The sequence below is a fragment of the Peromyscus leucopus genome, chromosome 11 (genome assembly GCF_004664715.2).
Source record: "Peromyscus leucopus breed LL Stock chromosome 11, UCI_PerLeu_2.1, whole genome shotgun sequence".
Taxonomy (NCBI): domain Eukaryota; kingdom Metazoa; phylum Chordata; class Mammalia; order Rodentia; family Cricetidae; genus Peromyscus; species Peromyscus leucopus.
This window is the reverse complement of record NC_051072.1, coordinates 59,072,664-59,097,663: the sequence shown is the minus strand read 5'-3', so window position 1 is coordinate 59,097,663 and position 25,000 is coordinate 59,072,664. Positions and strand designations below refer to the sequence as shown.

The 25,000-nt window shown below is 40.5% G+C and overlaps 1 protein-coding gene across 3 annotated transcripts in view; it reads left to right on the top strand.

Moving 5' to 3' along the window:
* Positions 1-25,000, top strand: part of Hapln1 (hyaluronan and proteoglycan link protein 1) — a 69,950-nt gene that overhangs the window by 32,490 nt on the left and 12,460 nt on the right. Inside the window, exons 1-2 of one of the 3 annotated variants that reach the window (XM_028854147.2) lie at positions 10,408-10,488; positions 11,463-11,586. In XM_028854147.2, coding sequence (XP_028709980.1) covers positions 11,487-11,586 — 100 coding nt within the window. In that variant the 5' untranslated portion in view covers positions 10,408-10,488; positions 11,463-11,486. Of the gene's footprint in view, positions 1-10,407; positions 10,489-10,561; positions 10,878-11,462; positions 11,587-25,000 lie in introns of those variants that run through there. The other 2 variants (XM_028854146.2, XM_028854148.2) reach the window with 2 other exon arrangements.

The following is a 25,000-nucleotide window of genomic DNA, read 5'->3' as shown; positions in this document are numbered from 1 at the left end:
GACCTACTAGAGCCAATTCTATGATATTAGATTCCATAGATTCCACAGTATATTAGTCCTGACTGTCGAGGTAAATACAGGGAAAATGTCTTCTTTAGCATGATCTATTAGGATAAATCAATGTTTCTGTGTACACATGCCACCTACCCCTGTGAGATAATGACTGCAGATACTTGGATACTGTGGTGATATATTGTGCACTCTAATAAAATTTGCCAGAAGATCAGAGGATAGAACAAGCCACAAGATCTGTCTGGATCTCCGAGTTGAAAGCCTCCCTGGTTGGCTTTGACGTGAGATTGACTCGGTCTAGCAAAGGAACAGAGTCAGGCAGGGGTGGCTCACACCTTTCATCCCAGCACTTGAGATCTCATGCCGTGCTTGGGAAGCACACACGCCTTTCATCCCAGCACTAAGAAGGAAGAGATGGCTGAGCGGAGTAAGGTGGTATATAAGGCGTGAGGAGAGAGGAACTAGAGGCTTTTCGGCAGAAGCATCCCTTGCAGCTAGAGGCTTTTTCAGGCTGAGGAGTCCTAGAGGTAAGATGTGACTTGTTCCTTTGTCTCTCTGATCTTTCAGCATTCACCCCAATATCAGGGCACGAGGTTTTTTATTATAAGACTGATGTGAAATCTGAGTAAGAGGACACCATTAAGAATGCCCATTTTTACTTTCATTCCAACATCCTTGTTTTTCTTACTCCTATAGAATTGGATTTTGTTAACAACTTCAGACTAATATTACAAGTTGAAAAGGTTAGAATATATTGGAAAGACATAGTTTATTCTTTCTACTCCTTTCATAGTCACGGATTCAGTTAAACAGATGCAAACTAATATCCAAAATTATCTTCAGTATACCTGTGAACCCTATCTCAAACCTGAAGGCCATGGAACAGATTAAAGAATAAAACTCTGAGAGTTCTGCATGAAAATCAGCATCAAATGACATGTCAAGACTTTGAGAATCACTTTAGAAAAAGCTGAAGTTTATTTATTTATTTATCTACCTATCTATTTATTTGTTTTTGGTTTTTTGAGACAGAGTTTCTCAGTAGGCCAGGCTGTCCTTGAACTCAGAAAGATCTGCCTGCCTCTGCCTCCCAAGTGCTGGGATTAAAGGCATGTGCCACCACCCCCCTGCCAGACGGCTTAACAGAGTTTACAACCTGTTTATCAAAATTATGCAAATGTGTATTACCCATTTACTTGCTCAGCCATCTGAGACTTTCAGTTGGCCACAGACAGCAAAACTGGTCCCTTTGCTTATTAGTGTATTTACATTCTGCTGTTCCCATATAAGAGCTGTATATTGGAGCTCTATAAATGTCACATTCAGCTTTTGCTTTTAGTTAGGTTTACCCATTATATTTCTATCACAGCCATATATAAACTACTAACAAGTTATTCAGGAATCTGGTTTGTTGAGAAGTATGGCCCCTTAGTCGAAGAGTTACCTAAGGCTCAGATGGGCCAGTGAACAGTTTGGGTCAATGTACTTTGATTAAAGGTTGCTGAGTTTGCAAAAACTCTGTCAATATTTTCCAAGAGAGGGCTAGCAACAAGCCAGCCAAAATGAGAGAGAATTGGATTGTCAGTTAAGCATTATTGATACCATTCCTTTAAAGAAAAAAAATCTGCAAATTTATTTGCTTAGATGGGCAGTCCTAAAATGCAGTGTAGTGGCTTAGAACACATGCCTCAGTAAAGAACAAGGAAGAGGAGGGGGAGGAAGAGGGAGATCAGAGGAAAAGGAGGGGGGAAGAAAGAGGAGCAGGAATGGGGGGAAGGGAATAATCTATTTATAATGTTCTCCCTTCCATTTCTGTCATCCTTAGTAAAATAAAAAATAAAAATCATTAATTTACTACTGTACGATTTTGACATTGACATTAACTGCTTCAACAGAACAACAAAAACATGACCATGAGCTGTGGAGGGACTCCTTCCCAGGTCATACAACCAGAATGTGCCTGGCCGAGCAATGAAAATGAGTTTTGTTTTTTCTGTATTACACTCATATTATATCTTCCTATCTCCCCGAGACCGCCCCGGCCTACAGGCTGTACTCACTCTTTGTGGCCCGATTTGGATAATAAATAATCCTGTGACCCATGGCAACTAGTGAATGGTCGAACAATCACAGTAGCATGCAGGGAAGAAAAGCCATGAGGTCAGACAGGGTGAGTAAAAGCTAAGGTGATAAACAGAGAAACAGAAGCATAAAAAAAAACACACACACAAGAATGGACAAAAAGACAGTTGTTATCTGAGAACAATATAGACGAAAACTGATTTCAAAACATGGAAAAGAAGAGAAATTATTCAGTGCTCTAAGAATGCAGGCTTTTAAGTCACCAGGCTCCTGGATTCTACTGCCTATAATTGATTGATGTAATTAACTGAGGTTTCTGAAATTGTAAACCAGAAGAGAAACCACAACCAAATTGTGGAAATATGGTGGATGGAGTGACGAAAACAGCAATTTGTATTTAAGCGTTTCAGGGGTGCCTCTGTCTCCTTTAGCCAAAACCGGCAGGACTTGAGAATCCCAGTAAATATTAAATTTAACTAAAGACACCTCTATAAAGTCTCGCCAACATGACTGTTCACATGTGCACTGAATAAGATCTGAACAAGATCCGGTGGACATGCCAGCCTGGATAGGAAAAGCCCACAAGGTCTCTACCCTGCACAAAACACAAAACCTCTGGGAGCTGGCGGGACCATCTACTCATGAAAGAGCATGCCAATTGGTTGTCGAGTGCCAAACGGTCAGCCCTGAAAACATGGATACAAGTAACATTATTTGGATTGAACAGGTTATATTTAGGAATATATGTGTATAAACATAGACAAGGTTGTATGCATTAACATTTAGTAAAATAAAAATGAGTCCATGAATTTGAAGGAGGAGGGTTTGGGGGAGGATTTGGAGAAAAGAAAGGGAGGGAGAAAGGTTATGATTATATTATAATCTAGAAAAAAAGTGTAATTCTTAAATATAGTAGTGTATATAAGTACAATTGTATTCTGCCTTCATTGAAGTGGCTGCGCTTTAAGCTGTTAGCGGCTGGGCTGCTCAGCTGTAGCCTGGGGGAATTCTACCCCAGACAAAGGCTCTCTTGCTGCTGCTAAGGGCAGCGCTAACTAAATCGCTATCGTTCTAATAAAACTCCAGGTTCTAATAAAACTCCAGGTTCAAAGGCTAAGGGGAAAACCTGTGAGCTCAGAGAATTAAAGTAGCAACTGGCTAGCTTTCTGTCTTCGCTGGCGTCCCAGGCAGCCCCTCCCTTCCACACTGCCCCAACTGAAAAAAAAAAAAAAAAAAAAAAAAAAAAAAAAAAAAAACACGCTAAGCTCCTCCCTGCTACTTCCTGTCACCCAGTTGCTAACTCCGCCTCTCTGAGCCCAGGTTAATTCTATTTAATTAACGGAAATGCAGCACATCTTCACATAGTTAACAAAGGCAGCATGAGCAAATGTAACACATCTTTGCCCATTAACATTCTACAGCATACGATAAAATAAAAATTAGGAGGAGCTGGGGGAAAGTTCAGTTGGTAGAGTACCTAGCATGCACGGAAACCCTGGATCTGATCTCTGGAACTATATGAGGACTGCCACAAGTTGGGAGCAAGGGGAGGAATCTACACATACTTTCTCCTTCTGCTTCCTGCTACTGGATCCTTTATCTGATAGCTGCCAGACCTTTGTAAGGGAAACTCCATTTTAAACTTGTAACGAAGCTTTGTCTTGGAGATGGCATGCTTAGACATTAGGGCCCGGGTGTGGAAGTGTAATGTAGTATTGATTTAGTTTCAGGATTTTTGTGTCCTCAAGCTTAGAGACGATGTACCAAACATTCACCATTTGCTAATCATGTCCTCCCCATTTCTCCTCAGCTTCTCACCTTGAGTGGCTTTTTTTTTTTTTCCCTTTCGTCTTGTTCTATTAATATGCCAGACATTTCTTTCCCGTCTGTGTTGGTAGGGAACCCATAAATGCAGCATGTATCAGAGCTCAAGGGCCCAGTGAGATGCTATGAGTGAATAGTACCATGGATGTGCTGAAACTCTAAAAGAACTGCATTTCCATAAAATGGTAGCTGTCTCAAATTTACACAAATTAAATTGAGGCAATTAGTGTTTTGATGCCTTTTTTTTTGGTTAACTATTAATGATGAGAATCTTTCTATGGATAAAGTTGGTTTTCTTTTCTTTTTAACAAATGTAGTAAATATTGAGTCTGTTTTGAAATCTAAGAGGAAATAACCATTTGTCTACCTGCTATTTCAGAAATTTAAGTACTTTCTGGTATTTTAAAGTAATATTTTTAATTAAAAAACTCAATTAGAAGTAAAGGAAAAGCTAGAGAAGTTTTAAAATATAAATGAGGTCACACCATTAGTGTCAAAGACCGCTGTGGATTCTCACAGGTCCGACTCCTCACACAGGATCACCGTCTTCGGGTGTGAGCGTCATAGCTGCAGGGGTCTGGAAGAGACACACACTCCCCTGAGTTTCTGACTCGGGGTATTTTCAAGGGGTCAGGAACCTGTGATTCTCACAAGGCTCTGGGTGCTCCAGGCCCCACAACCATTTGGCTTCCAGACTCACATCAGATCGTCGTCTTAGAGGACGACCCAGCTGCTCCTGAGATGGAAATGGCTTTCACCTGACATTTTTTCTTATGGTTGTTTACTCGTGAAAATTGACCAAGTTTCAGGCAGGCTACGTCAATTTAAATTAGAAAAAAAAAATTGCCTTAGTCTCTGAGGCTCTTTTTCTGGAATATTTCCCTACCAGGGAGAAGTTGTCTTCACTCCTGTTTCTGGATGGAGAGCCAGAGACAGGAACTATTTACTAGGAGGGGCAGGAGGGATTCACAGTGTCTAATTTCCAGCTTTGACCTCTTCCAGTCAACCTGATGGACACCAAGGCCACCAAGCCATGCACTCCCACCGCCAGACTAGAGAGTAAAGTGTGAGAAGGCAGGCTGGGTCAAGACAGAATCCAGAAAGCCGAATCAGTCACCTGTGCCTTCATAGGGCCATGCAGTGTGATGGGAGAGGGGTTCAGTGACCTGGAAGCTTAACCTGTCTTTGGTGTTTCTCTCAGGGAACATATCATCATATAACTGAGCAGTGTGTGTGTGTTGGGGGAGGGGGCGCTGTATGCTTGTTTTGTCTTAAGTGTTACGTTCTTCCCCGCCCCAATCATGGCTTCTCGCTTGATATTCAGTTACATTCCAAGCAGTTCTACATTCTGCAGTTGACCACTTCAGTATCAGATTGTTGGTATTAGTATATGTGTATGTCAGACTATGAGAATTTTACTTTGTGATGGGTGGTCTTGCCTCTCACCTTTAATCCCAGCATTCGGGAGGTGGAGGCAGGTGGATCTCTGCATTCAAGGCCAGCCTGGTCTACAGAGTGAGATCCAGAACAGCTAGAACTACATAGAAAAACTGTGTCTAAAAAATTAATAAATGAATGAATAAATAGAAGAGAATAGAACAGCAATAAAATATTTATTAAAAATACTTTTTATAACTTACTTTTTTTGGGTTAACTATTAATGATTTCTTACTTTTTATAATCCTACTTCATTATAGTGTTCAATTATCACCAAAGCCAAACTGTAAAATTACATACTTACCACTTCTTTTTGTTTTTATTACATTTATTCATATAGTTATTATTGGGAGATGTTGAAGGTACAGATGCATGAAGTGGAAGTCAGAGGGCAGCTTTCAGGAGTCAGTTCTCTCCTTCTACATGTGGGGCCAGTGACCGAAGTGAGGTCAACAGGCTTATGGAAAATACCTTTACCCAATGAGCCATCTGCTGGACCATTATTTATTTATTTGGTTGTTTGTTTGTTTGTTTGGTTGGTTTGTTTTTTTCAAAACAGGGTTTCCCTGCGTAGCTTTGGAGCCTGTCCTGGAACTTTCTCTGTAGACCTAATACAAAACAAAACAAAAAAGTTTCTGGGCTACATGCTGCTGTGATAAAGGCATAGACCCACTGCTTCCCAGAGTTAGCAGAAAATTATCTCCACCATGTTGGAAAGCTGAGGTGGGCAGAACCAGCAGCCAAAGCTGCCATTTCAGCTACAAGGTGACATTGATGATTACTTTTCTGCTCCAATGGTATGCACAGTTCCTTCTGTCCAATAAAAGTGAAACTTCTAGGTCAGTACCAGTTTAATTCCTAGTTCTGATAATCAACTATAAGGTATCTTCAGCAATAGGGTCTTACTTACCATCAGGTTATGGATGGTAACCAAGAGCATTAGCAACACCCTATAACATTTGGTAATCTGTGGGACCCATTAGCCAACGACTCAAAAATTACTGTTCCTAGCACTGGGATTTTTATTTGCTAGCATATGGTGTCAAGTTGGGGTATTGTCTGCCACTTTTAGTGTAATTCTATTAAATATATAAGCATATATGTGTGTGTGAGTGTGTGTGCATATGCATACATGCTTCCACATTAATAGGATTTCATATGGCTATTGTAAACGGCCTTTAATGTTAATTATCCCTTCCCATATTCCCTTCTTCCTCTCATCTTCCTATCCTCAATCCCATTTAATTTTTTTTGTTCTATTATTCCCCCTTTCCTCCAAATTTATGTGTATTCTACATCCCCTCCATATCTATGTATATCTACACCCCCTCCCTTAAAATATCAGTTTCTTGCCGGGCGGTGGTGGCGCACGCCTTAAATCCCAGCACTCAGGAGGCAGAGGCAGGCAGATCTCTGTGAGTTCGAGGCCAGCCTGGTCTACCAAATGAGTTCCAGGAAAGGCACAAAGCTACACAAAGAAACCCTGTCTTGAAAAAAACAAAAAACAAAACAAAACAAAAAATATCATATCAGTTTCTCCCCAGTGGTCCTTTACTGCCTTCCTCATCTCTGTGGGTATTCTAAATGAAGCTCACCTGGCAAAAGATTCTGAGTTAGCATATGAGAGAAAAAGTGATGTTTTTTTCTTTGGGTCTTGGTTACCTCACTCAGAATAATTTTTCCAGTTCCATTTATTTACTTGTGAATTTTATTATTTCATTTTAAACAGCTGAATAATATTCCATTGTGTAAATGTGCAAAAATATTTTATTAGCCACTCATCAGTTGATGGACATTTAGGCTCTTTTAATTTCCTGGCTATTGTGAATGGAGCAGTAAAGAACATGGAAGAGCATTACCTCTGTAATAAGATTTTTTAAAATTGTTCAACATCCTTACACATCCAGGAAATGCAAATTAGAACTACTTTGAGATTTAATTTTACCTCAATCAGAGTAGAGGAGACTTAAAAAAAAAATGACAATAGATGCTTACTTGTCTATGGTGAAAGAGAATGTTTATTTACTGCTGTTAGGAGTGTAAACTGGGGGACATGGTGTTGTGCAGGAAGACAAGGTACTGGAGAAGTAGCTGAGTGTCCTACATCCTGCAGGCAACAGGAAGTCGACTGACACACTGGATAGTATCCTGAGTATAGGAAACTTCAAAGCCCGCCCCCACAATGACACACTTCCTCCAACAAGGTCATACCCACCCCAACAAAGCCACACCTCCTAATAATGCCACTCCCTATGAGCTTATAGAGACCGATTACATCCAAACTATCAAACATAATAGTAGCAAGGCTTAGAAAGCTTGGTGACAATCAGAGTGGGTGAAATGGTCAGACACTTGTCATGGGAGCACAAGGACCTGACTTCAGATGCCAGTTACCCACATCAGAAGTCAAGCAAGACAGCACATGTCTGTAATCCCCGCAAGGGGAGACAGAGAGAGGCAGGTCCCTGGAACTCACTGGTCTACCAGCCTAGCCTATCAATGAGTTCCAGGTTCAGCCAGAGACCCTGTCTCACGTAGTCATGTGAACAGAAATCAAAGACATTGGGTGTCATCCTCTGACTTCCACATACACATGGACACACGCATGCACAGGCACACATACACAAACACACACATGCATACACACACATACACACTACACATACATATACAGAGACACACAGAGTCAAACATGCTTTTAAAAGAGACTGTCCATGTGTGAGTTTTCTGGCAAAGTATGAGTGCTAGTTCAGGAGCTGTTAATAACAACTGGTTACATTAAAGTAGCCCTAATTTTATGAATTTTACTCACATCAAGAACTGGAAAATTGCACTTAACACATGTAGATATTCAGAGATGTCATTAGAAACATGAGTCAGATTCACTCATTCATTCACTCTCATGACTACCAATGGTCTGAGTTCACCTCATCTTTGGGGGACCAGCGTGCAGATCCTAGGCATAGCACATATACTCAAGGGCTCACTCTGGTATACCACACCTGCTCTGTTTGCAATTTGCTCTAATTCCTGAAAACTGTGTCCCTGAATTTTCCTTTTCTGATTTCATGATTATTAAAATGGTGATGTTCTGCCATGACATATTAAAAAAAAAAAAAAGATAATTTCCTTGCTCCTGTCTGAACTGTATTAACACCAGTGTGGGCACTCCAGGTCTTCACTGCATTAACACCAGTGTGGGCACTCCAGGTCTTCACTGCATTGACACCAGTGTGGGCACTCCAGGTCTTCACTGCATTAACACCAGTGTGGGCACTCCAGGTCTTCAGTGTATTAACACCAGTGTGGGCACTCCAGGTCTTCACTGCATTAACACCAGTGTGGGCACTCCAGGTCTTCACTGCATTGACACCAGTGTGGGCACTCCAGGTCTTCACTGCATTGACACCAGTGTGGGCACTCCAGGTCTTCACTGTATTAACACCAGTGTGGGCACTCCAGGGTCTTCAGTGTATTAATACGAGTGCGGGCACTCCAGATCTTCAGTTGTACATAAAGATGAGTCACTTCCATTGCCTGTTCATTCATAGATGATGTCGATATCTGTGTATGCCTGCATCATAAATGAGTCAGGGGACACTGATGATAGGAAACATGCCCCCTAGACTGTCTACCACATACCTTGTATATTCACATGTAACAGGACCCAAAGTACTAAAATCATAGTTGTTTCAAATCAATGCACATACATTAAAAAATTAAGTACACAAAAAAGTAAGTACAACTAAAGTAGGAGTTGCTTTTGCTTAAAAGTAAATCACTCACAAGATTTGAACATGAGAACTGACTATAGCAGGAAAAGGAAATATTTGTCTCACAGCATTGGTCTCAGTAGGCAATATACATGGCATAGTACTTGGCAAAGAAGAGAAAATAAATTAAAATTATTTATCATCATCATCATTATTATTCCAATCTATGTCCCCTACACACACAAACACACACACACACACACACACACACACACACACACACACACACACACACACGAGAGGGAAGGGAAAGCGAGAAATGCTCTCACCACATTGGCATTTCAGAACTAGACTATGAGGCATCTTAATTCAGTGCAATGCACCTTTAGTGATATGTTTGAATACAGACATATAGAACTAAAGGAGACATATCCATCTATCTATCTATCTATCTATCTATCTATCTATCTATCTATCATCTATCTATCTATCTATCTATCTATCTGTCATCTTTCCATATCTATCTATCTTCTATCATCTTTGGTGTATCTAACTACCTTTGCTCATTTACTGCTTTCCTAGAATGTGTTTCCTTTTTAGTTGTTAAAATGGCATCCTTTTTTATATTGTCCATTTCACAAAGCAACCTCTTCCGTCTGAGACACCTGGAGCAAGCAGGGGGCACGGCATGCCTCAGGCAGTGTCTGATTATTGTTTCATATTTGTTTAATTATCTCATTAATGTTAAAAATTGCAGACATAAAGTTGCCTCTCTTCTAATTGTTCACCTAAAGCACAATTTTAGGTTGGAAATGGGCAATATTCATTAACTTTAATCTTGTGGACAAAGTCATTGGTACAAAAACATAATTTACAAAATCCTCAGGGAAAACAAAGTTCTGAAAATAAGATTAGAAAATCAGGTAGGATTTTGAAGAGATCGCACCTGGCTGCCAATACGAATCAGCCATCTATCCACCATCTTCTTCTTCCCGTGACATAATGAAGAGAGGAGATGAGAGCAAACATGAAGGAATAAACCCATAGCATCATGGCAATGGCGTCTCTGTGACTGAACTGCAGAGAGGTGTGTTTTCAGTCCCAGAGACCTGGGCAGGTCCCCGTGAGGTGGGTGGTGGTGGGGGGCATCAGGCTATAGAGTACACGTCTCCCTCAAGGACCTCCAGGAACAGACAGTAAACTCATTAATATAAGTGTTCCAGGGAGCCAGGCTTTCTTGGAAAAAAACAAATTAGTATGAGAAGCCAGAACTCTGCAATTTCCGTTTTAAAAATAGCCAGTATTATGAAGGCTGCTGTGTGCACGGGAGCAAAGTCCTTCTTGATGTTTGCCTCAGCTTTTACATTAGAACAGAAACTACACTGAGATCCTTCCCTGCAAACACTGCAAAGGATGGAAGGTTTGTATTGCTAGAAATTACTTTCTGGTCCTTCGAGTAACAAAGTTTAGGGGATGCGGTTTTCTGTCCTCTCCTATGGAGTCAGTCTTGGATAAAGGACAGGCAAAGGATGGCTCTGCCTCTTTTGCTTAGGACCAGAGCTGAGCCTCCTTTTCTATTTCAGCTCTTCATTTGCCTAATTGCCCTGTGAGCCTGGCAGGGACATTCCCAGCAGGGCTCTGCTGACTGCAGAGACCCTACCTGACACTCCAAGTTGGTATGTCAGCACTTTAGCTTGCAATGAATGAAAAATCAATCAGGGTGACTGCAGTGGTGTATCATACACAGACCTAATCTAGTTTGTCCAAATTTTCAACTCTTCACGGTAGACCCCAGCAGTGTTTAAGATGGTAAGTGACTGTAGCAAAAGGGCTGCTTCTGCTTGATTTGTTTTTCTTGCCATCCTCTTTTCTATTTAGAACAAGCAAATCTAACCTGCTTAGGAAGCCACATGTGCAAGGAATGATGATGTTAAGGCTCATGCAAATACCCTTGATTTGCTCTGGTCTAAGATTCAGTTCCTAATTAGGCTGGCTGGATAAATATTCATAGATAGATGTGCCAAATTGCTCTTTTGTTAACTTACACTCCAAACTCAGGGGGTTAATGTTTTAAGAGTGTTTGCCTCCTCACTAAAGCTCCTTCTAACTCTTTGTAAGTCTTCATGCCAAAAGCACAGTGTTTGAAATTTCCACGTTTACAATTCTGCAAAGACAGAGTTAAACACTGTTTGGACTCTGGCTGCCTAAGAGGAACTGAAATTTTTCAAAGCTCGGTCGTCAGCTCTCCAGGGCTGCTACAGTAACTTTCTGAACAGATTGGGTTAAATATTTTTACAGACCCACTCTATGATGATAAGGCGGCAATAATTTGTGCAGTGCAACACTCCAAAGGGTTCCAAATTTCTCAAGCCTCTTTGTATGTGATCCTCACAGTGGAGAAGGGTCTGAGCTACAAGGATGAAGAGCCTCCTTCTCCTGGTGCTGGTTTCAGTCTGTTGGGCTGATCACCTTTCAGACAGCTACACTCCGGATCAAGACAGAGTTATTCACATCCAAGGTAAGAAAGCACAAGTTTCTCGAGGGAGCATCACATGGATTTCCAGGTACTTACAGTGAGATTCGTGGTGTTCGTTCATTTCTGTCTTGCTGCACGAACTTTTTTCTTTCCCTTTCAGCTAATTAGTAAGCATGCTTCTGGTGTGCGGATGCTAATACGTGAGGGGGACATTGTAACTTGGGAACGATAGAAGTTGGGCATCCAGCTGCAGTGACTTAGTGCGGTTAACTTCACCTGCAATTGGTATCTTCAAGTAGAGGGGAGTGTGTGAAGTTCATTTAAATGCAATGGATGTGCAGGAGAGAGCTGCAAAGCAGAGGAACTTAGGATGTAAGGTCATTCTGTCTTGATAGTTGCTTAATGATTGAGAGTGGCAATGCAAATAAGGAAAATGCCGAATCAACCATGGGCTGGGAAATAGTAGGTACCCTGTTACAGCTGCTGTGTGAAGCTCTCGTTCCCATGGACCAATATGCTGGCCCTGCATATTTCTGTTGAGCTCAGCTGAATCCTCAGCCAGAGAGCTGGAGCAAGGCTAGTGGCTGCGGTATAATGCAGCTCTTTCGTCAGCCTAAGCTTCTGTTGAGGGACATTCTGCAAAAAGAAGGCTGGGAGACTTATGCAATAAGGAAAGGTAGTCCAAGGAGCAATAGCCTTCTCACCTGCCCTTGCGTGCTAAATAATTAAATTAAGAATTACACAAGATAACAGTTAAAATAGATGTTATTACTAATTTTAGATAAGTTCAGTGTGGGAACCGCCAGGAGACGTAATAAGTTTGCTAAAAGACATGAAACAGCAAGTTGTAATTTCAAGGTCAAAAGTGGAGCCTCAGGAAACTATGTTCGCTGTTGAAAACCAAGACTTGTAAAGGTCATTTGATAGTGTAAATCTGATAGAAATATTGTCCTGTAAATGTTTTGGCAGTCCAGAATAGAATTTTTAATTAATATGTCTCTGAGTGTAGGCACATCCTTTTTGGTTTTGTTTGCTGCCAGCAACTTTATTTTTTCACTGTGGAAGCATAAAAAGAAATTATATAATCGTAAATTTTCCCCTTCTGCAAACTGCTGACTCAGCTGTTTCCTTAATGTATGTATTCGAACCAAAGCTCCTGCCCAAAGGCTGTAATGGTTTTACACGCTGAGAATAAGATGAAGAATAATATTCTTTTAACTTTTAGTGGCAGAACTCAACTCGATGCAAATGGTAATACTGAATCATTAGTAATAGCAACTTTAAATCTAATATAAAATAGCTTTGTATAACTCTGCTTTCAACTTATAAGATCTACTCAAGTTATAATATAAAACCATGCAGTCTGGATAGTCTATATGAAACCCAATGAATAAAAATATTATTTTAAAAATATAATGACATTTATAAACTTATTCATGTTAGGGTAAGTTATTTGAGCAAGAAAAACTCCTGTAGCCCAGCCCTCAAAATCCCATGTGTTCTGTTGAAATTTAGTTAAAGGGGGCTCTAGCCCAAGTTACCCGAGTTATTCAAATGATTTCATACCCTGTTGGATTCCTTCCAAATGCCTTGATAGTCCACTTCATTTTAATTTGTAAATTCATATTCTTAGAAAGTGTAGGCTTCCCTGGAAGGGTTACTTAAGGCTGTCAAGAGATATCGTGCCTATATTCGCTGGTAGATGTTAATACTGAAATGTGCCTTAGGTCACAGCACTGTGGGGTTATTCTCAAAAGTGAACCTATCCTAAAGTTGTTCTTTCTCCACTATTCCCCCTCTGTTTTTCCTCCCGTCCTTACAGCACTCACATTGAAGTTTCAAGTTACAGAGCTCTGAGAATCCACATCCAATTGGCTCTTGTAGTTTCAGTTGTCTTTTATACCACAAATATAAACCTCATAGCACAGGAAGGAACCAGGGAGGTAGAGAGCCTTTGCTATACTCATGAAGGACTAGAGTCCTTTCTCATATTTAAACTTTATTTGTAATAACCCAGAGGAATTCAAAGAATTGAAACTCTCACAAAATGTTATGAACTATTTGTACTCCAATTATTAAATTGGCTGGCTGAACCTCATATTACTGAATTATTCCCTATAAGCAATTTGATTTCACAGAGGTGGAAAAATGTTTAGAATGCACATTATTATTAAAACATATTTTATGTCCCTTATTCATCATTAGTGTTCTGTTTTATATTCTAAATTCCCCAAGCAAGACCAAATTATATTGAATTAATATTAAATATAGTCCTCAGATTCTCCTTTGATGATTCATATAAACACGACATTTGACTGATTTGTCCTTGAGCCTCTCCCATCACAGTTACCTAATCACATTTCTGGTGGCATCTTATAGGAATATAGCCATAGAGAAGTTTAATCTGGCAAGAAGGGACGAAAAGAAGAAGGGATGAAGAGGGAGAAAGGAAGAGGGAGAAGAAATGAGGGAGGAAGGAAGGAAAGATAGGCAGGAAATAAAATTCCAAGCACAGAGTATAGATCTCAGTTGGTAAAGTGCACACTGTACAAGGACGAGGACCTGACTCTGAATTGCCCATTACCCACATAAAAGGCTGGATGTGGAAGCACTTTCCTAACCCCAGCACCGTGGGAAGAGGGGAATCGGAGACAGATGGATTCCTGGAGCCCATCAACTAGCCAGACTAGCCTAGTCAATGAGCTCCAGATTCAGTGAGAGACCCTGTCTCAAAAACATAAAAAGCTCAAACAAACAATAACAAATAAAAAAATAATGATTTTGAGGAGGAGAGACCAAGGAAGACAGCTGATGTCAGCCTCTGTCTTCCATGTCTATATACAAGCGTCCACACATATACACACCTACACACATAAATAAACCACACAGACAACAGCACACACATTCATACACACACAAAGGACTACTGATTACACACACACACACACACACACACACACACACACACACATATGCACATACCACCCTTACTTGTAAGCAATCTATTTAATCAAGTGTTTGCCAAGCATTGGGCTGCTTTCTCATAGACACCAGTCATGCTGTCAAAGGTTGAATCATCCCAACACACTAACTAACACCACCATCACGAGTGCAACACCAGTGATACAGAAGAAAACAAAGATGAAATAAAAGTGAACATAGAGCGAAAAGTAATTAGTCACAAAGGGGCACATTTAGAACTATGTATCCAAATTCACTGAAGTTTTTAGCCCATAAAATATAGCTTGTGAGTATTTCTAGGCTTGATATTAGTAACAAACACTGTTATTTTATATTACTCTGCTAACTGTCAGTTAAAACCATGTAGTTTTATACTTCTAGGTACAAAAATCTTCCTTCCCAGTGGCAACAAATTCGCATTGGATAGCCGTTGTGTTTTATGTGCTTTTCCTGGGTGCGGAAATGAAAATCTAAGAAAGAAATCAAATTATTAGAAAATACAAAAAAAAAAAAACCAGATAATTAACTAGTAACCCTTTTGTTTGGATTGAAACTATATGAGAACAAGTATTGACTCAACTAAAGCACTTGCCTAAAATCTTCACAGCCTGCTAACTTTCTATTTTACCACCTAATAAAAATAGTTACATTTCTTTATTGTTTCAGCTCTTTACTTAAAAGTAAAGTGAAAATCTATTATTTTGATCAAGTCATTTGGAATAGAAACACTATCAAATTCTAAGAAATTAAAACAGTCACTCAAGGATAATCAAACTAATAGTATCTAAGAAAAATGAAGTCATTATTATAGAAAAATTATTCCAAAATAAAAATACTGAAAATCTAAATGCAATACCTTTATAAATACTACTTCAACCACTCTAGAAGTGGTGGGACCTGGGAAAATGGAGCCGATAACTGAGGTGGACTAAAGTCTCCTGCTCTAACCAACTTGATTCAGACCATCAGACAATTTACACTCTGAGAGTTCATAGGAATCACGTGAGTAAAGTGTCTAATCACAAGGGCGAGCCACACATGGAGGAAAAGCCATATGTAGCAAAACCATGGTTTTTCATAGAGGCATATAAACAGACAACAATTGCCAGTTGTAAAGAATAATCTGAAGGAAACTCACTCCTACCCACCACACCTGGGCAGGGCATGAAAGCATAATCCAAAATCAATATTGTGTTCTTGAAGAAACTGAGGTCATAAGACATTTGTCTTGGTTTCTTGGAGTTTTCTCACAAGCCATAAGAAATCTCCTCACAGGACTCCATTCTTGAACTGTGTTCCCACACAGTACCTCTAGACACAGGTAAACCCAGGAATCATATCCAGTAATCAGGACAAATGGTAGCCATTTTGCCTGGTTTATTTACATACATTGGCTACTTGGCTTCCTTGTATAGTATAATCATTTATTAATCACCACATGTACATACTCTGAGTATATCACTTCATGTTCAAAGACTGTCCTCTGATGTGTGTTGAACAAAGTAAGTCAAACAAGAATTCACCCTACCTTTTCTACTCTTCAGTCAAAAGGGGTATAGATATCCCGAGAAACATAAACACCCCAAATCCACAATGCTTTGCGTATAAAGCCTGTTAGAACAAGAATCAGTTTATTATCGTCAGATGTGTAGACTATGTGAGCAGAATGGAAATGTGGGGAAGAAAACCTTCACTGTGTTTTTATAAAGCAGTTGAAAGTTTCTAGTGGAGAAGGTATGATTTAAAATGAGACCGGAAAAGTAAACAAAAACCAGACTACCGTAATTTTTTGCCATCCAGGGTTTCATCTTACATTTAACTATTGAAAATATGGTTAAGTCTTAAGCAAAGATATAATCTATTATGACTGCCTCTTACAAAAGACCATGTGGACAACACACTGCAATGAATGATCCTGGAGTAAATATGAGGTAATCCTTTAAGAATGGGTTGGTTAGGTTTTGTGAACTTGACAAACTAGAGTCACCTGGGAGGAGGGAACCACTGTTGAAGAATTGCCTCCATCAGATTGGCTTGTGAGTTTGTTTGCAAGACATTTTCCTGATGAATAATTGATGAGAAAGGATGCAGCTCATTGTGGACAGCACTACCCCTGAGCAAGTGATCCTGGGTTGTATAAGGAAAGCAACTTGAATAAGCCACAGAGCAAGCCAGTAACCAACATTCGATGTTTCTGCTTCAAGCTCCTATAGTAAGTTCTTGCTTTGGCTCCCCTGGATGATGAACTATAAGCTGTAAGCCAAATAAATCATCCATAAGTAATGGTTGTAGAAATGTCAGAATTTATGTGGAGATTAAGAGAAGTATCTTAAACATAGTCCATGGGGTTTCTATTGAGTAAATGAATGGATGATGGAGGCAAGGCCTAGACTGATAGAAAATGGTAAAATGGGCCTCCGTAAAAGAAGAGAGAACTATTTGGCAGCACAATATATGACCAGAAGGTATATGGATTTGCTAATTTATAGAGTTAACTATATATGATATTTATAACTGATTATATAGGTCACCACTGATTCTGGGACTAGACAGGATAACCTGTGGAGGAAGAATACCTAGGCAGAGATAAGAGGATGCCTTTGGATAAGAGAGTATACAAAGGACATGTGTTCACTCCCAAAGGGTTTGAATCCTGAACTTTAGTACATGTGAAATTCTCATTATTTTTAATTCTAAATTGGCATGGTAGCACTTGACCATAATCCCAGAACTTGGGAGACAGAGTCAAGTCAAACATCAAGAAATCCTGTTCCAAACTTGCCTGGATATAAAGGTAGGAGAAAAAAAAAAAAACCTCTTTAAATCTAAATTAGCAACAAGGGATTATAAGTAGACACTTTAATAATAATAATAATTAAAAAAAAGGCTTGCTGCTTCCCCACCTGTATCCCCTAGGATGATGCTGGTAAAACCTGGATCCACTGCCCACTAGAATGGGGTGTATGCTCCCAGACGGAATACTGTCCTTTGTACCATATTCTTCTACTATCCAAGCTGTTTCTGTCATTTTTCTAACCCTTGATCAATGAAAGCATTTGTTTTTGGCTTGTGGTGGGGTCATGGCAGGGAGGGAAACAAACTTTTAAGAGGTTAGAATGAAAACTTCTTCAAGTTTGACTTAATCAAACTGGATCAAACTTTGGGAGTCTGATGTCAGACAGTTTACTGCCAGCATATTTAATCACAGTATATTTGGAAAGAAGTTGCCTAGTGTGAAACAATCCCCAATGCACAAGGGGGCATAATTACATTGAAACTCAGCTCAAAGGAAAGATAGGCTACCTGTATTAGTTTAATGGCCTAAGGAAGCATCTGGTCAATCTCATACTGATAGCATGGAGGTCATTGGGCTATTAGCCAGCACTGGTCCTGGTTGTGGGAGCCTGGGGGAGCCTCTGGCTATGCAGATAATGTAAGGGTCATTTAGACTACTAGTCACCTCCAGTCCTGGCTGTGAGAGCTTGACATGGCCTGGCCCAACAGATAATGCAGATCACCAGACTATTAGTCACTTCCAGTTCCCAGCCTTCTGAATGGAAGAATAGGTTTTACATCCTTTCTTTTGAGAAGACAATCCTCCAAGCTTAACATTCCTCATATCCCTGGAGATCTGTGGGCACAGGACCTTCATTTCTTAACAGACTCATATTTTCTTTTCTTTCAGCACTAAACTCAATACCTGACCCTCCAAAGGCTTAAGGACTCATGGTTGTTAGCAAAACAATAAGGTTCCCTAAATAATGTTCTTAGTGCTTTTGTATTGCTGTGATATCTATCACATTATGCAATGGTGTTAATCTTTTCAGTGCACACAATTAAGTGTCCTTTCTGGAAATTATAAAGCATTTGACCTTCTACTTCCTCCCGAGAAACTGCCTGACATGTTCTGCATGGAAACAAAACGATTTTAGTTCTTTTCCTTTGCCACGTAGCAGAAGAGTTTCAAAAATTACAAGTAGGTGGATAATCTCAGATATCAAAGAAAACAGCACACGCTACCGTTCCAGTGTCTTTATCAGCTTTGGAACAAAGCCTGGCAGTCACCTCTTGGAAAGCATATTTCTCCTTCTCATTTTTATTGAGAATTTCATACAGTGTGTTCTGATCATATTCATTCCTTCCCGCACGCCTTCCCTGCTCACACAATTTGTTCCCTCTTTTTTTAAGGCCCATCACATATAGTGTGTACTGCTTGTGTATGTCCTCCTGGGTGCATGGCCTTTACTTGTATGTGGTCAACCTCTCAGGGGCCTCATCCTTAAGAAAACTGACTCTCCCTCTCCCAGCATCTATCAACTGCTGATAGATCCTTAGCCAGGGGTAGGACCTCATGGCCATCTCCCCTCTCCATGCTGGGATTTTGTATGGCCCAAGCCTGTACAGGTCTTGTGCATGCTGTCACAAACGCTGTAAGTTCATATCCGCAACTGCCTTTATGTGTTCAGAAAACATGTATCCTTAAAGTCATCCACAGCCTCTGGCTCTTTGAAATCTTTACCCTCCCTCTGCCGCAATGAGCCCTGAGCATTGAGAAATAGATGTCCCGTTTATCTTAACAGTGCCATCAACACACTGTTAAAATGTCCCAATTTAAACTTTTTTTTTTTGTTTTCCATAATATTTCTATGATATCCTGATTTATTTTTTCTCAGTCTATATTAATAAGAATTTAATGCTAAATTTTTACCTATTATCCATTGGTCATACAAATAAATTTAACTCTTAATTAGCAAAAGTACTAAAAGCATCCCTTGCTCTAAAGCAAGTAACGGACTTCATGGCAGAATGTCAATTCATCAACCTTGACGTTTACAATCAGTTACCTGTATGAAGGAGGATGAAATGTGAACCCTATCACCCAATCTAAGCCTCCCCAACAGTGCTATGTAGATGGTGAGTCTCACTAACATTGACAGAGAGTAAGCATCCTGCCTGAGGCAGCTGCTTGTCAGCTGTTGAAGCTGAGATTCACACCTGAGTAGTCTGTCTTTCTTAAGTGCCACACTCTCATGGGAGCCAGATAGACAGCATGTACATTTCTGCACTCTTGTGGGAGGTACTTTTTGAGTGAAAGAATAGGTAAAAATGGTCGACATTTGATTCCATTCAATGCTGTTCCAACTGTTTAGAACCGTGTTCCAAATGAAACAAATCACTATGAAAAGTTTAGTCTTGGCCCTTACTAAAAATGTACCTCTAAGCTGCTATGGTGACTTTAATAGGAGTAAGAGCAAGATAAGGTTAATAGTGATGAATACATCTAAATAAAGATTGTCTGAAACCCGCAAAGAAATTGAGGAAGAAGCAGAGAGAAATTGTGTTATATAGAGATAAAGATGAGGTGGGGGTGGGGAACCTAGTTACTGTCTGACATTCCATGCATTTATAGAATAATTTTTAGGCATTTTCACATACCCCATGCCCCCTCTTATCCTCCTTCTCCCATTGAAACCTTTCCTCTAGAGAAGTCCTCCCCTACATTCATGTCTTCCTTCTGTGTGTGACTCACTGAGTTTAATTTGATTTTTTCTGCCTGAGCATGAGTGGGAGGTTATTTATTATAAGCAAGGACAACTTACTAGAGGCTCCACCATGGAAGAAAATGAAGCCTCATCAACTGTCAATTGCCAGTGGACCAGAAGAGCAGGGTAGAGCCTCCTCGAGGTTGATGGTCCTCAAATGCAGCCTGTTAAGAATCGCTGCCTTAGAGGACTCAGTGGGGAGACTGATGAGGTGTAGAAGATGGTAAAGTTGAAGACCAGCTGGTAAACACACCAGACACATGAGTCCAGAGTGAATGCTTCTCAGCATGAGTAACTTTAACTGGACACTCAGGTCAGTCAGGCATTAGCAAAGCTCTCTGTTTGTTGAGATTAAGTAAATGTTCATAAGAACCCTGGGATGTCTTCTTCTGTTGTACTGATGAGGAAACTCAGGTTCAGAGGGATTAGGCATCATGCTCTAAGAGGCACAGCCCATATGCTTAACTAATGCCATTACTAGTGAAGAAAGGAGTGAAGACCAGTTAATATGGGAAAGGCAAAAGCCCACAAAAAATTCTATTAGTAAAACAGAGATAAACCATCTCCACTTTATATGTCTTCCTTACACTAAAATATGAAGAAAATAGCAATAAAAAGGCAGAATATTTATCAATACCTTAACACAGATTCAGGTGTACATCTCAGAATTGAGGTTTTTACATTGTAATTCATTTGACTCCAGAGAGTTCCTTTGGGCCTCTTGATACCTTGTTCAAGTGGAAAGGCTTGCATTTATTGATAAAAGTGTTTTCAATATTGCTATAAGTTGTTAAATTTAGGATTCAACACAGTGGTGGCATGTGTCTTTACTTTTTACTGGGAAGTTGGCAATAGCAATAACAGCACATTTTCATGATCAGGATTGCCCCAAACAACACTGTCTCTCAGTGTCAAACGACATCCCATCACAGCCAATGTAGTCAGAAGACAGGGAGGAAGATGTGCTGAGTTCCTAGGAGGACGCTTGCCCCCTAGCATATTAGACTGGAAAATGCAGGTCTCATAGGAAAAACACCTGCTGCCCGAGAAGACTGTAAAAACATAGCTCTGGATAATTAGCTAGATTAATGAGAAAGAAGTAGTTCCTAGGGAAGGACCAGAGTGTGGGGCGGAGTTGAAATGAATGCAAGGAGCACGACCTTGCAGCTTGTGCAATTTGAAGGCAGCGTTGCTGAAGGCAGAGAGATAGCAGCCATCACGACCTGGAAGGGTGATCTTCATTACCCTGTTCCCAGCATCGGGGTTTTCTATCATTTATAATTCAAAACTAGACACCATGAGAGTCCTTGGAAACACTGCTTAAAGAGTAAGGAAAGTGAAATGGAGCATCTTTAAAATCTTGCTTGGAGATGTCAGTTTTGTCAAGGGAACAACAAGCTTTCTGTAAAAAATGCAATACTTTATTTGTAACAACATACCGTAATCACATCTGTTGACCTCTTGTATGTCTCTCCTGAGGTGCCACAGACAAGGATTTGGGTTGTTTTCTGTTTGTTTTATTTTTTTAAGGTTGATTACTTATTAAAGAATTCCTCAATTTTTAATTTTATTTTCATACCATTGTTAAACATTGTGCATGCAAAGTACACACACAAAGTTCAAAGTTTTCAAAACGTGGTCATATACACACAAACAGACAAACAACCCACCCCACCTCCCAAACACACACACATTTTTCTATCCTTCCAGAAAGAATTTTTAAAACTTTGTTCAGCCGGGCGGCGGTGGTGGCACACCCCTTTTATCCCAACTTGCGAGGCAGAGCCAGGTGGATCTTTGTGAGTTCGAGGACAGCCTGGGCTACAGAGCAAGACCAAGGATAGGCTCCAAAACTACACAGAGAGACCCTGTCTCGGGGAAAAAAAAAAAAAAAAAAAAAAAAAAAAAACTTTGTTAGGGTCTTTCAAACGACTTGCCACGGGTCTTCCACTTTCATCATTGTCTGTGTGTTCGGGATACAAGAGAAATCAGCTTTCGGTTTGATGTGACGGGAAAGGTTCTGAGGAGAGACAGCAGTGATGGCTGCACAGTGCAGGGGAAGTAGGTAGCGGCACCTCATTGCACACTTGAATGTGACTTAAACACGTGTAAGTATGCATATGTGTGAATAGACATGTATACTAGTGTGTGCGTATTTGTAGTCATATGTACTGTATATGTCTTAGCACACACACACACACACACACACACACACACACACACACACACACACACAGGTACCAAGGTTTTGTTTTGTTCTGTTTCCTGCAGAGGTGTATTTTCTTTTTTACACCAACCAGTTTCCCCTCCCTCCTCTCCTCTTGCTCCCTCCCCCAACCTCCTTCCCACCCTCCCCCGGGTCCACAGTTCAGAAAGGGCCAGGTCTTCCATGGGAGTCAACAAAACATGGCATATCAAGTTGAGGCAGGACCAGGGTCCCCTCCACCCCCCAATACCAGCATCAAGGCTGAGTGAGGCATCCCACCATAGGGAACAGGTTCCAAAAAGCCCAGCTCATGCGCCAGGAACAGGTCCTGGTCCCACTCCTAGGGGCTCCACAAACAGACCAATCTACACAATTGTGACCCACACGTAGAGGGCTTAGGTCAGGCTCATGCAGGTTCCCTGGCTGTCAGTCCAGAGTCCGTGAGCTCCCAGGAGCTCAGGTCATCTGTCTCTGTGGGTTTCCCTGTCATGACTTGACCTAACCTCCTTGCTCATATAATCCCTCCTCCATCTCTTTGACTGGCCTCCTGGAGCTCGGCCAGTGTTTGCCTGTGGATCACATAGGTGTATTTTTAATTCCCATATTTGACTGTCTTAAATAAGTGACCACATTTCTTTTCAATTGGTTTAAGAAATCTAATATTCTGGATACTGGTAGTTCCTATACACCATGGAAGAAAGTCACCTAACAAGACTTGTCATCTTGCATGACTCTCTCAGAGGGACAATCTTTGACTCATAGTCCTTTCTTCTTTTTCGTTATCTGGGTTTCTCTGAACACGAACTTCAAAACAATTACACTTCTAATAGGACTAAGAACAATAGTTTCAAAGCTGTGTTTCAACTATTTTTTCTACAATCGCTTTGACCTATTGTTTAAAGATTTCATCTAAAGTACATGGTGGATACAAAGGTCACACTGCTTTCATATGGTGCAACGGAGTTGACCCTCTAGATTTCACAGCGGTCTGTAAAATAATAACAGGGACCCAGCGGTCCAGTGCATCCCCAGTTGGCATTCTCGCCATGCCCCGCTGTTTCCCCTGGAGTAAGCTGTGTGCTTGGAAGGGCATCAAGTCTCTCAAGTCACCTTCACTCACCATCTCTATTAGAAACAAGTAATTTCATACTTAGGAGATGCTCTTCACAAAAGCTACTCCCCCGCTGAGCATCTTTAATTTCCCAAATTACCCTTATGTTCTGAGTACACAGCCTCATCTAAGGACCAGGTCTTCAGTTTACTTGAGAGTTTGTGTGACTCCAGAGTGAAGATAGGAACAAAATAAGCACACATACGCAGCTTTGTTTTGTTTATTCTTTCATTTTGTTAAGAAGAAAAACAAGAAGTACTGATTCTGAAGATCAAGGTGGAATTTTATACTTTGCTTCCTTATTGCTGTGAGACCTCTGCCCTGTCACTCAAAGGGCTTTGATTGATGCATGGATAGATCAGTCTAAGCTATGATTTAAAACCTCATGATCAGTGTCAAGTGGTGGAGGCACACGCCTTTAATCCCAGCACTCGGGAGGCAGAAGCAGGTGGATTTCTGAGTTCGAGGTCACCCTGGTCTACAGAGTGAATTCCAGGACAGTCAAGGCGAAATAAAGAAACACTGTCTGGAAAAATAAACAAACAAACAAAATAATTCAAACCTCATGATCAGGTCCGAGATTTTTTTTTACTTCAGGCAGCACTGTGTGGTCTGTCGTCCGCTCTCTGGCTCCCCTTTGATGCTGTTATCATTTCTGTTTTGCTTCCTTGCTTAATGTGTTTCCTGGCTGGTCACGTGATGAAAGCCTGTGTGACATAGAGCCTGGTCACAAGATTAACTTGCATGTTCTTCTGAAGTAGACAGGGTGGGGCTGAGCTGTAGCATGACTCTGACAGAACTTTGAAAGCTTCTGACTTGCTAGCCAGGTTTCATTCTTGCATATCTTCTTGTTTGGTAGTAGACTCCTCTCTCCAGCCATGTTCAGGGCTTTATAATCTGCAGTATATGTCTTCCGAAATGCAAGCCACAGCCATTGTCAGGGCCGTGCTGGGGTTTGGGTTAGTGAACACTGATGACCGTTCATCACTAAATGTGCTACGCATCCTTCTTAGAGTTATTGGAATCTCAGGCCATTCACCACTTCCATGGAAAGAAATAAGAACCCTAGACTTCAGTACAGCCTGGGAAGAATGTTAAACCCTGAAATACACAAGTCAGCCTCTACCCACATGAAATACTACAGAAGCAGTGTTAACAGTAAAAACAGAAAACATAGAAGTCACAGTCCTTTGTGCAAGAGTTTTGTTCTTTGCTCTGTAATTTATGAAACAAGACCTTGGATTCATCCTGAAACCTATTACAATTGCACCAAACCCTCAAATTCCCAAGTCCTCTTGAAAAAACAGGTTGACTTTGATATATTATTTAGTTTTTTACCTGCTTGGCTCAAAAACATTACAAGTAGTTGATACTAAATATCTACAAGTGGGAAATTTTTGCTTGGCACTAGGCAGTGTTCTAGTATTCTAAGATATATTGAGTAAAAGCTGTGCAACAGAAACCCAGCAGTTAATGCCACGTGCTTTATTCTGATGGTGTTCTAAGTGTTTTGTGTGTGCAAGCTTGTCTACTATATGACAGCTTCACTATTCTGTGAATAATTCATCTGTAAGGCAAGGAGCTTAATACACAGCTAGCCCAAATAAAAAGGTTATACATTGACTCAGTGAGACT